Source organism: Metarhizium acridum, assembly GCF_019434415.1.
Source record: "Metarhizium acridum strain ARSEF 324 chromosome Unknown scaffold_13, whole genome shotgun sequence".
NCBI lineage: Eukaryota > Fungi > Ascomycota > Sordariomycetes > Hypocreales > Clavicipitaceae > Metarhizium > Metarhizium acridum.
In genome coordinates this window covers 418,526-431,951 of record NW_027094016.1, presented here as the reverse complement: position 1 = coordinate 431,951, position 13,426 = coordinate 418,526, and the positions used below count along the sequence as shown (strand labels likewise).

At 53.1% G+C, this 13,426-nt stretch overlaps 5 protein-coding genes across 5 annotated transcripts; 3 read left to right on the top strand and 2 right to left on the bottom strand.

Moving 5' to 3' along the window:
* The first annotated feature begins 594 nt into the window (after nucleotides 1-594).
* J3458_002749 (uncharacterized protein) lies at nucleotides 595-1,990 on the top strand. The gene is made up of 2 exons (XM_007815884.2): nucleotides 595-815; nucleotides 890-1,990. Exon 2 carries the CDS (start codon nucleotides 933-935, stop codon nucleotides 1,665-1,667), a length of 735 nt encoding a protein of 244 aa, XP_007814075.2. The 5' UTR covers nucleotides 595-815; nucleotides 890-932; the 3' UTR covers nucleotides 1,668-1,990.
* A 395-nt stretch (nucleotides 1,991-2,385) lies between these two features.
* J3458_002748 (uncharacterized protein) lies at nucleotides 2,386-3,113 on the bottom strand. Its single transcript, XM_066117355.1, has one exon. The coding sequence runs from the start codon at nucleotides 2,770-2,772 to the stop codon at nucleotides 2,422-2,424; it is 351 nt and encodes a 116-aa protein (XP_065977139.1). The 5' UTR covers nucleotides 2,773-3,113; the 3' UTR covers nucleotides 2,386-2,421.
* A 142-nt stretch (nucleotides 3,114-3,255) lies between these two features.
* Nucleotides 3,256-4,897, top strand: PABN3_1 (Polyadenylate-binding protein 3). The gene is made up of 4 exons (XM_007815882.2): nucleotides 3,256-3,607; nucleotides 3,675-3,811; nucleotides 3,920-4,176; nucleotides 4,255-4,897. Exons 2-4 carry the CDS (start codon nucleotides 3,725-3,727, stop codon nucleotides 4,499-4,501), a joined length of 591 nt encoding a protein of 196 aa, XP_007814073.1. The 5' UTR covers nucleotides 3,256-3,607; nucleotides 3,675-3,724; the 3' UTR covers nucleotides 4,502-4,897.
* A 3,739-nt stretch (nucleotides 4,898-8,636) lies between these two features.
* RSP5_1 (NEDD4 E3 ubiquitin-protein ligase) lies at nucleotides 8,637-11,091 on the top strand. The gene is made up of 2 exons (XM_066117354.1): nucleotides 8,637-8,855; nucleotides 8,934-11,091. Exons 1-2 carry the CDS (start codon nucleotides 8,828-8,830, stop codon nucleotides 10,991-10,993), a joined length of 2,088 nt encoding a protein of 695 aa, XP_065977138.1. The 5' UTR covers nucleotides 8,637-8,827; the 3' UTR covers nucleotides 10,994-11,091.
* A 745-nt stretch (nucleotides 11,092-11,836) lies between these two features.
* J3458_002745 (uncharacterized protein) lies at nucleotides 11,837-13,211 on the bottom strand. The gene is made up of 3 exons (XM_066117353.1): nucleotides 13,024-13,211; nucleotides 12,700-12,874; nucleotides 11,837-12,644 (listed from the first exon to the last, which is right to left on the bottom strand). Exons 1-3 carry the CDS (start codon nucleotides 13,064-13,066, stop codon nucleotides 12,194-12,196), a joined length of 669 nt encoding a protein of 222 aa, XP_065977137.1. The 5' UTR covers nucleotides 13,067-13,211; the 3' UTR covers nucleotides 11,837-12,193.
* Between the last annotated feature and the right edge of the window lie 215 nt (nucleotides 13,212-13,426).

The window sequence follows — 13,426 nt, the reverse complement described above, 5'->3', positions numbered from 1 at the left end:
GTGAATGGTCAACTTATGAGGCTGGCGGGGATGCGAAACCCAACACCCTAGCTCCGGATCGGAATAACTTTGTAGTTATTAACAGACAGCGTACGGAGCAAGTTAAACTCGCGACGGCAATACCTACTGAGTAGGTAGTTCTATACATCGCGCAGCACACAGGAATATGCTTTGTAGCCCTAGGCTCTTAGGAAAGGTACCTACGTAGGTAGCTAAATACTTGTACGTTATGTAGTAGACTGTACATCGCGGCAGAGCCTGTATACCTGGTGGAAAGCTGATTGACGTAGGGCTCTTGAAGCATAGCCCGGTATAAAGCCAAGACCCGGCCAGCAAATTCGGAAAAAGCTTCTTGTCGCATATAGCCATCATACTTGGAAGCTTTCCCCTCCTTAATTTTCTTTTTATTGATCGTGCACAGGAATATATATTATCCAGGTTTTGCGTCTCGAGATTGAACATGGCAAAGTCACGTGAAGGCTCGTGCCTGAACCGTTCCGTTCTCAGTCCGCCGCCCCACATGGCCGTTGAGAGCCCCCATGACCACAGATTCTGTTGGCAAAGCTTTGGAAGAGCAACAATAATCTGCTGACATTCGCATCCCTCGCCGCTGCACAAAAGGAGGAAGGGCGTTGGATCCGGACACCTACGAGATCCGAAGAACACGGACGATACGACAAGTTCGGCCAGGCTCAGACCCAACACCTGGTCTAGTCCTGCCCGGGACCGTCGAATTCCTTTGTCGAGTCATCCGCGGGGTTGCGGTTCGACATCACCGTGCGCATCCGTACGGAACAAACATTGAATTTGCACAGGTAAATTGAGCCGCCGGCATCTGGCCGCCAGCCTCAAAAGATTCAACAACCATTGTTAACACAATAGGCCATAGCAGAGCCACATTCCGTCTTTCTTTCGTTTGTGTCTCTGCCGCCATGGACACCAACAAAGCCCCTAGTGGGAAGCACGTCTCGCAAACCGAAACTCCTGAGCAACTCCTCGATGTCTTCAAGGCAGCCGCCCTCTCCGTAACGAAACTGTACAAGACGTCGGCTCTCGTCGAATCGAGGGCCAGGGTCGACGGCTATCAGGAGTGCCTTGACGACCTCCTCTCCTTTCTGAACAAGGCAAATATCGGCCTCACAGACGGAGAAGGGTGGTCGATACGAAGGTGGGCAACGGAACGCCTTGACGGACGTGACTCGGCGCCACAATGCACCGAAAGCGAGGACGAGAACGAGCGAGTAGAGAGAACATCGTCGCCCGAAGTCACAAGAACGAACCCTGACCCTCAACCGTCGGTGGCTAAACGAAGAGAATCGCCCACTCCCAACACTGTTGCGGTTCCAGAGCCGGTTCCTGAGGAACCTATGGCCATCGTTGTTCCATCACAAGATAATTTCACTTTTCAGTCTTCCCACTCCTATCCAAACATCGCCACATTAGACCTTGAGGATTCCCGAACTCGTGATGGATCATCCCACCCGCCTAGCCGAGGCACCAGGTCAAGAATAGGCGGACACAACTCGAAATCGGGCCCGAGAGGTGCTGGGCATTTGGGCAAAGGAGCCGGAACCAAACGTCGATGGGATTTTGACGATTTCTTTGGAGGTTGTCTAGGAGGGAAGGACCCATTCGGAAATGGAGGTAAGCGTAGTCGGCATGCTTGATGAATTTCGTGTAAGCAGAGATCATGTCAGGACCAAAGATGATGAGAGATGAGGCACAACATTTCGGTGTTACACTGGGTAGTGTCATGCACATAGGACAACAGAGGACATGGGAGCTAGCATAAAGCATCAGCCGGCGTTTTTTTTTTTCGGGGGTCGAGGAAACTGCATATACACGGGATACCGCCATCTTCATTGAACGAACCATTGTACGAAACGAGGGTTAGCATAGATGGACATGTTTCTCTTTTTTTTCTTGTGTTTTTTTTCCTTCCTTTTTTTTCAAAAGATAAATACTACAATTATTATCACCCAGCAGGGTACATACATGCACACTATAACGTGTCTCTGTCGTCAATCGTGGTCTCGTTACTCAATTGTTACTTTGGCCAGCTACTCGTGACTGGAATGCTCATGGGATTCTAAACCCAACTGCAACCTCAAGGCCGTATTATCATGCTCCAACTCCTCTATGTGTTGCTCTAATATTTCCATTCTTTCCGTCGCCCCCAGGACAACTTCCTCAGATATCTTGGCCAGTCTCCACAAACGCAGCACCACAACAAGGGAACCAATAGACTCAGCAAGACCCTTGGAAGCAATATCAATAACAAAGCTCACCACAATAACAGCAGAGTCAAAGACGTGAAACCACGAAGTAAGATATCTATTATTTCCACCATTGTCAGCAACAGACAATGGAAACAAAGGGGGGGGGGGGGGGGGGGGGGGGGGGAGGAACAGCACATGAAACCTACTCTAGGCCAAATGAGAACAAACAAGCGGCCAACTCAACCATGAACAAACTACTAAACACCAGAGCCGCAGTCTCCAAGGTTTCCTTTATTTGCAACACCCACTCCTCGTCGCTTTGATGCATTTCACAGGCGATTAGCTGGATGAAGACGTTGGCCAGCAGCGCCATTACGTCGAGCATGACGATGAACATGACGAGAAAGTGCTTCTTGCGGGACGCGAGGAGGACTCTGCCTTTGCGGCGGAGGTGGTGGACGTGGCGGAGGGCGCGTCGAGTTAGGGACGGTGAGGGGCGATGGCCCGCCGGTAGGAGGGGGACGGAATGGTCAATGTACGAGTTGTCGGACATGGTGACGGAGATGGGAGATTGCCAATGTCAGGAGCTAGATGAGAAGGGCATTGATGATGCTATGCGGTGCGTCGGCAATACATGGATGGTGGTGTGGTGGTGGGGGTGGTGATAGCTGTAGGACGAGGTTCGTGAATTCGACGTCGGTGTTGTGTTGACAATGGAACGTGGAACGGCTTCTAGGTTAATGATTGACAGAGAGCCTAGCGCGGTTGCATGTTGCTTTGGCCGATAACAACTACCACCACTACGGAGCACCTGCGACATCTGGACTGTACATGGTTTGGATGACATCAGGAGCGGCATGCAACTCCGTAATGGGCGAGAAATGCTGATGCTGGTGGACCGGGGCCTGTCGCCAGAGACCAGAAGCTCATGCAGCCACAAAAGCGCAGAATTATGCAGACTGCGGATAAACTCCGGCTCCCCACGTTCAATGCTGCGCAACCGCAGGCCCTGCGTCTAAAAGCTCCCAGTGCCAGTCAGACTTGCAAAGTTTCATTGGCAAATCGTGTCTCGAGCCTCGTTTGTTGTTTGCTGCAAGCCGCCGCTTGTCACTCATTTCTTTTCCCCTTCTCCTTGTCGCAAAGATCTGCGCCTTGCTTGTAGCAGCCGGCTTCTCATTCCAGGGAAGGCTACATCTGTGTGAGGCGAGTGCAAAATTTCCCAAATCCCGGTACGCCGCGATCCACGCATCCCAACCCGCGAGTCATCCTTGGATTTTCTGGTCTTGGTGCCGAATCCTTGAAGTAAGCCACCCAGCAGTCGGCACTGCCGTGCTATTTTGCGCAACTTGCTTGCTCTTCGTGACGAACTGCTTGCGAGCCAGATCCAGGTTATTTGCGTCTGGGCTGAAAGGTGGGAAATTGTACAGTGATGCTAACCCACCTCCCCTTCCTTAGGAACCAACTCAAGGACGCCAAGTTTTCACAACCCCTTGGGCGAGAACATCATGTCGGACGCGAACCACAAGGAGGACAAGCCTGCCGCTCAGTCGGCTGAGCACGAGCGGGAGACGGAAGTGTCGGCGGGTGAAGAGGTGGGTGTCTCGCACGGCGCAAATCAACAGCGACCACATGAAAACGACAGAAGAATCTGTTTGATACAAGAAAGCAGGGAGAACTGACTGGTACATACCCTGCGCTAGGAAGAAATCACGGCCATGAAGCGCCGTGTGGCTGAAATGGAGGAGGAGGCCAAGAAGCTGCGAGAGATGCAGGCTACCTTGGAGCAGCAGTCGGCTGATTTGGCGGATGACAAGGAGTCGGTTGATGCGCGAAGCATCTTTGTCGGAAACGTCGACTACTCTGCTTCTCCTGAGGAGATTCAGGCTCATTTCCAGAGCTGTGGATCGATCAACCGCGTGACTATCCTCTTGGATAAGTTTACCGGTCAGCCAAAGGGGTGCGTGTTCTACTGCATAGCATTCATTTTACTGTCCCCCCAATACAGGCCGATGTACTGACCGAGGCATGCACGCAGATACGCCTATGTTGAGTTTACAGAACCGAGCCTGGTCGCCCAGGCCCTCATCCTTAACGAAAGCGTCTTCAAGGGCCGCAACATCAAGGTCACACCCAAGCGTACCAACGTTCCTGGCATGAGCCGAGGTCGCGGGCGAGGAGGCTTCCGTGGGGGTCGAGGATTCCACGGCCGGGGTGGTTTCCCTCGTGGTGGCTACCGCGGCGGCTATAGGGGCCGCGGCCGGGGAGCTCACGCGCCTTACTAGGGACCGGGAAGCGACTCTCTCCCTGGTCCGGCAGCTGGTGACGACGGGTCATGGATGCCATCACGTGGAGCGTCCAATCTTTGAGGAGTTTGTAGGAATTAGGAATTAATAATGGATTTTGCCGATGCGGGTCACCGACGGAACTTGAGAGAGGTTTGATATCATGGTCCGCTAGGTAGGCATACTACACAGGGACTGAGTTGCAGCGACAGAAAGAAAGAAAGGAAACCTATAATACAGACAAGAAGGAAAGGGGGGAAATCTGTTCGTGTAAAAGTAACAGCGCCGCTAGGAGAGGGGAACAGACTAGGCAACGACTTGGAGTTTAAAGGATGATTTGATTTGGAATGATTTGCTGCATTTGGCTGAATACGAAGAAGAAGAAAGACATTCAAGCCTGGCTGGCCCTTTTTCCGTGCCTGATATTGATTATGCTTCCGTGAAACGCGGCTTTGGGTCGTGTGACAAGAAGACGTGATAGTGATATTGAAACAGAGTACTCCGTAGAGCGAGTCTTGTATGCGATTTGTGTCTTGAATGCCCCACGACGGAGAGTTGTAGAGCCCGAATCTGCCAGCAACACATGGGAACGCGTACTGTCTCTCATCGGTCCGCCTCGCAGTTTCACCAACTCGTGCCCCCTACCCCCCCCCCCCACCCCCCCCCAAAAGAACCTATCCTCGGCCAAGGGGAAGCGTAACTCATCCCAACGGACCAAATATCTAAATCCGACTAATCCACCGATGTATGCCTATGCCACATCCCGCAATCCCGCACAGCTGTAGGACTCACCCACCGTAGCACATTCGCCATCCCCACGATCGATCATACACCAGCGTCCCTCCCCCATGATCTTATCAGATGCAGTCTGGTGTCCCACGATGATTTGCCGAAGTGGGGACCGCCGAAGTGGGGACACAAGTCCGAGGGTGTGAAACCCGAGTTGTTGTTCTGTAGAAACCACTACTGCTTCCCAGTTGGGGAAGTGTCTGCGTGAGTAGCAACGTGCAGCAGCACTACTCGGAATTGGTGCCGGCTCGTATTAATTCCGTGTATAGTTATCTTCTCGCACTCTGGCGGGCGTGCACGAGGTGTGAAGAAGATGGGGGAAATACATCCCCGACCTGTCGCTTTGCTATGAACAGAGAAAATACACCCTACGGAGTATACATATCCCTTTGAGTGCGCCTTTTTGGCAACAAGGTCGGCCACGAAACCTTCCACACTAAAATCCTCATGCGATGTAGCTCTTTGTAAACTTGGAAACTGATGGTACTTATACCATCATACTAATTCTTAGTAGGAAAATGTACCTTTTGATTCAAGACTTTTTATTGGTTCACATCCTTGTTCGGTACGCAAGTGGCACCTTAGCGCACTCAAAGGGATATATATATTTTCACATTTTCACATTTATACACACACACACACACTCACTCACATATATATATGTATATATATATATACATGATATACTAGGGATATTTATAGCCAGTTTGGCCAGAAAAAAAAACCATCAACCATTCTACCGTCACGCCATCCCTCCTGTCCCTCGTCGAAAGCACAGCCGAGACCAGGCTCGTCGGCGAGGACGCACACCTCGCCGTCATGTTTTCGCGATCTGTCATGTACTGTCTTTTAAAAACGGTGCACACAAGGTAGTACATGAATATGTGAGAGGAATACGTTACTGGTCAGTTTCGTCCCATTTCCTTTCTGACTACGGTTACCACGCAGCAGCGCTCGACATGAACTGAGGCTGACGCGCACAGCCTCGAGATCGGGAGCTCACCCGAGGTGCTGTGTCTCACAAGGTCTCACAAGGGCCTCACAAAGTCTCACAAACCCTGGTGGGAGGCCCCCGGGTACCTTTGCCATGGATGCCTAGGCCACCATGAAGAGCCCTACTTAGGTTACAGCCGAATTAGAAGGCCATAGCGAGCCCGAGCCCGAATTTACAGGCCATAGCGAGCCCGAACCCAGCGAGCCCGGGCCCAACAACGCCCGAGACGATACGTACAGCGCCTCGGAAGTCGAATACAGCGACTCGGAAGCCAATTACAGCGCCTCAAAAATCAGTTATAGCGAGCTAGCAGCTGCTAACAGGGCACGAGACGCCGGATACAGCGCCTCGGAAGCCGATTACAGCGGCCCAGATAACCAGCTAGCAGCCGAAGCTAGCTATAACGCCTGTAACCTAAGCGGCTTCCGAGGCGCTGTATCCGGCGTCTCGTGCCCTGTTAGCAGCTGCTAGCTCGCTATAACTGATTTTCGAGGCGCTGTAATTGGCTTCCGAGTCGCTGTATTCGACTTCCGAGGCGCTGTACGTATCGTCTCGGGCGTTGTTGGGCCCGGGCCGTACGGAGTATTGGGAATAGTAACACGAAAAGATTGGTGAATCTTGGCTTCTTGTGTCACCCTTTAAAGGACTTTGGACGAAACGCTCTGCCGCCGACACGCTCCCATGGTGGTCCGGTTAAATAGTACGTACCCACAGCGTGATTTTTGGTGCGCCGAGTAAACACGGAAAGTTGATGCCATACGACCAGACGCCATCTCCAGCTGGGCTCCGCCATCCGGAGCGGAGGCCCTCCCCGGCTTCCAGAAGTTGCCAAGGCTGAGGTGTTGCAGGCATCATGTTGTCGCAGTTGGTATGAGCATATCGTGCCGGGCGGCGGATTACTCTAGAATCAGTAATTGTTCATGGCGCGACGTCATTAGAAAGCAGTCCGTGTGGCAGCGGGCCGGTATGTAGATGCTGGAAACATTGCTGAGCACATGCTGAGCACATGCTGAGTCTGGCGCTGCCTCCAAGGGCGCAGAGCAGCCACGCCCCGCACCGCCCCGCCAGTAGGTGACGACGGACGGGTGGCGGGTAACGGCTGGGACACCGGGAACTGGTGTGCACAACTGTTGTGCTTCCACATGTCACCCCAGACGTCTTGCTTTATGCGTTTATGGTCGTGTCTGGCGACTTGGCCACTCACTCTCCGGAATCTTCCTCTCTGCATGCCACCTCCCGTCCCATCTGCCGCTTCGTCCTTTGTCATCACGTCGGTTGTCTCAACTGTGCATCGCCAAGTCGCTGGCTTGCTTCATCTGCAACACAGCGTCTTCCTTCGCAGCCCAGCTCGGCTCAGCTCAGGTCAGCTCACTTCTTCTTGCTTTATTTCCTGTCTTGGGTACTCCGTAGTACCTCCAAAGTAAAACCCCCACCCCTCCAGTGGCCCCGCCATCAACTCGGTCACGTGCTGCGTATCGCCTGGCTCGCGCTGGCCCGGAGTGACCAGACTCTACAGGACGCTGGGGGCCAGTCTTAGCGTCAGGTCTTGCTGAGCGATTCCCAGCCGCCGACTCCAGACACGCGCCAACGCCAGACATCCTCCAAGTCGCTGCTGCCACGCTGCACTGCCTCAACCTCCCCAGCTAAAGGTGCTTGCTGTGAGCAAACTCGTCGTCACTCGCACCGTCGACGCCGTTATTTGCAACCACCACCCCTTTGTGGGGACCCCGTCCGTCGCCCTTTTGGCCGACGTCGTTTACGTCTTCTACGAATTGCTTCGTCGCGTTTCTCTTGTAACGGGCGCTCCCTCACGCATCCCAACGCCTCTCTCGCCAGCAAGGCCTCGTCGACAATGAGTGCCCGCACAGAGTCGGGGCTTCCAAGGTCAGTATACGCATCGTTCAGCGCAAGCGAAATCAATCAAGACGCCAAAAAATCATGAGCTGACAGCCCGTCTAGCAAGCCCAATCTTCGCGTCACAAGTATGTCGTTAACACCCCTCATCTGGCTCGACCTCCTCGCATTCGACTCTCGCCAAACACCAGTTACTGACATGACCTGGAACAGTCATTGCTGCAGATGGCCTGTATAAAAGAGATGTTTTTAGTATGTCCCCGTCTATTATCACGGCGTGATGCTCAGATGATGCTCGAGCCGCTCTGCCCTCGAAACACCCTTCCTAACCAGCAACAGGATTCCCCGACCCATTTGCTGTGGCCACCATCAATGGCGAACAAACAAAGACCACCACCGTCAGCAAACGGACGCTGAATCCATATTGGAACGAAAGTTTCGACTTGTACGCACATATCCCCCCCTCATCTTACCCCCCCCCCCCCCCCCCCCCCCCCCTTCCGGGGCCACTCTCCTGTCTGTTGCCATCAGTGTCAAAATTTCCCGTTCCCGACCCTGAATCTCACCAATAATATTACAGTCGAGCAAATGAAGGCAGCATCCTGGCCGTGCAAGTCTTTGATCAAAAGAAGTTCAAGAAGAAGGACCAAGGCTTCCTTGGTGTTATCAACATTAGAGTTGGAGATGTCATGCCAGATCTTAGCCCTGACTCTGATGGTACGTCTCCCATGTCTCAGAGTTATGCATCGTCTTGCGAGAGACGGGAAACAGCTACTAACTGACGTCTTGCATCAGACCAGATGCTTACGAGAGACCTCAAGAAGTCGACAGATAACCTCGTGGTCCACGGAAAACTCATCATCAACCTTTCATGTAACCTCAGCACGCCCGCACGCGGGGGTCAAGCTTCCAGCAGTCGACCGGCCCTATCTGTTCCCGGTGCATCCAGCTCTTCCGCACTCTCCGCTCCCGATGGGCGACCAAGCTCATCCATGTCGAACCAGAATGGCATTCCTCCTGGGGGTCCTCAAATGAGCTTGCCTCATCACCCACCCCTTGTCAGCTCAAGCTCTACGCCTGCTCCGGGAGTCAACGGCCCGAGTTCGTCACGGCCAACTAGTCAATTGAGCCCCTTCGAGGACAACCAGGGTCGACTTCCCGCTGGCTGGGAAAGACGAGAAGATAACCTGGGCCGAACCTACTACGTTGACCACAATACGCGCACAACTAGCTGGAATCGCCCGACCGCCAATGGCGGTGCAGAGACCCGAGAGCGAGAAGCCGCAACAGCAGTCGAACGACAGCGGCATCAGAACCGTACGCTACCCGAAGACCGGACAGGCACTAGCTCGCCAACTCTGTCGCAGCAGCAACAGCAGGGTGGCTCCCAATCAGGAGCCGGCAGCCCGACCGGTCCCGGCAGCCCTTCCCAAACCAATGCCAGCACAACGGTAATGCACACTGGTGCAACCAGTCCTGGCACCGGCGAGCTGCCACCACTCTGGGAACAAAGATGGACGCCAGAGGGCCGTCCCTACTTTGTCGACCACAATACCAGAACGACTACCTGGGTTGATCCGCGCCGCCAACAGTATATTCGCATGTATGGCGGCCAAAACAACACGAATGGCCAGATTCAACAGCAACCAGTCTCACAGCTCGGGCCCCTACCTAGTGGGTGGGAAATGCGGCTCACCAACACTGCTCGGGTGTATTTCGTCGACCACAATACCAAGACTACCACGTGGGATGACCCTCGTCTACCATCATCCTTGGATCAGAATGTTCCTCAATACAAGCGAGATTTCAGACGCAAGCTCATCTACTTCCGGTCTCAGCCTGCTATGCGCATCCTGAGCGGCCAATGCCACATCAAAGTCAGACGTGAGCATATTTTCGAGGATTCGTTTGCCGAGATTACGCGTCAGTCCGCCACTGATTTGAAGAAGCGCCTGATGATCAAATTTGACGGAGAAGATGGTTTGGATTACGGTGGTCTGTCTCGAGAGTTCTTCTTCCTGCTGTCTCACGAGATGTTCAACCCGTTCTACTGCCTGTTTGAGTACTCTGCGCACGATAACTACACCCTGCAGATTAACCCGCACTCGGGCATTAACCCGGAGCACCTCAACTACTTCAAGTTTATCGGACGGGTAGTTGGTTTGGCTATTTTCCATCGACGATTTCTGGATGCCTTCTTCATTGGAGCACTATACAAAATGGTGCTGGGCAAGCCTGTCTCGCTTGCTGACATGGAGGGTGTTGATGCCGACTTCCATCGGTCCCTGCAGTGGATGCTGGACAACGACATATCTGGCGGAATTCTGGAGCAGACCTTCTCCACCGAAGATGAGCGATTCGGTGTCATGACCACCGAAGACTTGATCCCCAACGGCCGCAACATTGAAGTCACCAACGAGAACAAGAAGGAGTATGTTGATCTCATGGTAAAGTGGCGTATTGAGAAGCGCATCGCGGAGCAGTTCCAGGCTTTCAAGGAGGGCTTCCACGAACTCATTCCCCAGGACCTCATCAATGTGTTTGATGAGCGTGAACTCGAGTTGCTCATTGGCGGCATCGCCGAAATTGATGTGGACGACTGGAAGAAGCATACGGACTACAGAGGATACACCGAGTCGGATGAGGTTATTCAGAACTTCTGGCAGGTGGTCAGGTCATGGGACGGAGAACAAAAATCGCGTCTTTTGCAGTTCACTACCGGAACTTCTCGAATCCCCGTCAACGGCTTCAAGGATCTTCAGGGAAGTGACGGACCAAGACGATTCACCATTGAAAAGACGGGAGAGCTCACCAACCTTCCCAAGGCACATACCTGGTATGCAATCAATCACTAGCGCGGTTTTTTTTTTTTTTTTTTTTTTTTTTGGTGGTGGTGGTAAGATATGGATTATTGCTAACTAGCCATCACCAGCTTCAACCGCATCGATTTGCCCCCTTACAAATCTCTGGACAGCTTGCAAAACAAGCTTACGATAGCTGTGGAGGAGACCATGGGATTTGGGCAAGAGTAATGAAAGATGCAATGTGCAGTGAGATGAGCAAGAATATGTGAACTAGCGATGTTTTGCGTTGCGTCGTTTGGGCCCCCCCTATTGAACGCCATTCCGGGGACTCATGTGCTGTAATAGCACTCTCCTCTTGCCCATCTTGGCATATATAGCTTCCCTAGCCCTTTTCCCACATTCCCTGATGAGGACTGTTTTTTTTATTACTGGGCATGATTGATTTTTTTTTCTTCTTTCCTCTCTTTTTGGTTATGCATGTCTTTTTTTTCTTCTTTTTTTTTGGAAAAGAATAGCTTGTTCAACATGGGTCGTTCATGGCGCTGGCGGGTTCAATTGTCATCGAGACACGCAGGAAGCAGAGCGGAGCAGCACGAAGCATACATTATTTTGCAAATCACCACAGGCCTGTGAAGCAAAGAGGAGACAGCGAAAGTAGATTGCTTTGCGCGTTGTGAGTGTCATGCACATCTGTGCATGTCGAATCCCGTCTCAGTAGGAACAGACGGCCACAGACGGCGCGGACCTAGAGTATAAAAGATTGACGTCTAGTGTGCGGGTTGGCGAGGTCATTATCAGCCGTCAGGACAGTGTCTGTGCCATGAATCATCGGTCGGTAGAGCATAGGGGTGGGCTAGTGCATATTATTCGGCCACAATAGTAATAACTACGGCAGCGTACAATACGATATAAATACATGTGGTTTCTTTGTCTGCGAGACGTGCAAAAGGAACGGCAGTCATGTCAAAAACATTCAAAAATGACTCTCGGCGGAATTGGCAAACCCCCCCACTATGTGTTGTACAAATTCGCATTGTAGGGTCTCTATCTTTACCGTGCTGTGCTGTCCCGTGTACACCTGATAAAGAACAAAGGGAAAACGAAATATCATGTGCTGGACCTGCTTCGCTCACGTCCAGCCTAGCATACTATGTGCAGTGGTTCTTTTTATTTCTCTTGGGGCTTCATCACACCCCATAACAGCTACACGCCCACGCTCTGGACAATTTCAACTCTTTCCTACCCTCACCCTTACCTCCTGTACCACATGCGTGTAATCTTGGTGTTGCGCATCTTCCTCTGCAGCTGGAAGATGCCGTACATGAGGGCCTCGCTGGTGGGCGGGCAGCCGGGGACGTAAATGTCGACGGGGACGATGCGGTCGCAGCCCCGGACGACGCTGTAGCTGTAGTGGTAGTAGCCGCCGCCGTTGGCGCAGCTGCCCATGGAGATGACCCATCGGGGGTCGGGCATCTGGTCGTAGACCTGGCGCAGGGCGGGGGCCATCTTGTTGGTGAGGGTGCCGGCGACAATCATGACGTCGGACTGGCGGGGGGACGCGCGGAAGATGATGCCCAGGCGGTCCTGGTCGTAGCGCGGCGTGGAGAGGTGCATCATTTCGACGGCGCAGCAGGCCAGGCCGAAGGTCATGGGCCAGAGGGACGACTGCCGCGCCCAGTTGGCGATGACATCGAGCGTGGTCCTGGGTTCAAGTGTCAGTATGAGGGAAAAAGGGGGGGGGGTGAAGACGTGCGTACAGGGCATATTGGACGACGCCTTTGGTGCCTTCTTCGCTGGGGAGAAGGACTTCCTTGCGAGGTTTGGCGAGGCTTGATCCCGCGCCGTGGGGGGTCAGGGAGCTTGCGTCTCGGCGGTGGGTGATGGGCAGGGCGGCTGCCGCGCGGAAGGGAATGAGCGCTGTCGTCGGCTTGACTGTTTTTTTTTGTGACGACGCTGTTAGCTTTTTTTGGATTTTTTGTATATATGGGGGGTTCGTGTGTGGTGTTTTGGTGTGGCAATTGGTGAGAGGTGTTGGGTCAGAGGGAAATTTCGGAGTCGGCGGGTGAAGGTTTCGGACGTGCCTCGCAGGGCCATTGAGGCCGCGGATCGCGATGACGAGAGCATCTCCACGGGTAGCGTAGGTGATGGCTTCTACGCGCGGATAGGAGGGGAGATGGAGGACCGTCGAGTAGGGGGCGAGGTTGGAAGACGGAGGAGGCGTGATGGTCTTTTGGACGTTGAGATTGCCGTCGGGATGGCGAATATGTGGGTTTGGCCTCGTTGATGGGAATTGGGGGCGTTGTGATTGGCTGAGACGGGGCGCACGGGTGCGAGGTTTAGCCGGGTGGGGCGCGGGCGAGCTGCTTGATGGCTACCCTGTAGCTTGGACGGTGATTTTATGTGAATGTTGTTGGGTTGGACTTGATGTTTGTGAGAGAAAAAAATAAATACTGAGAATGAAAATATAAGATATACATGGAAGGG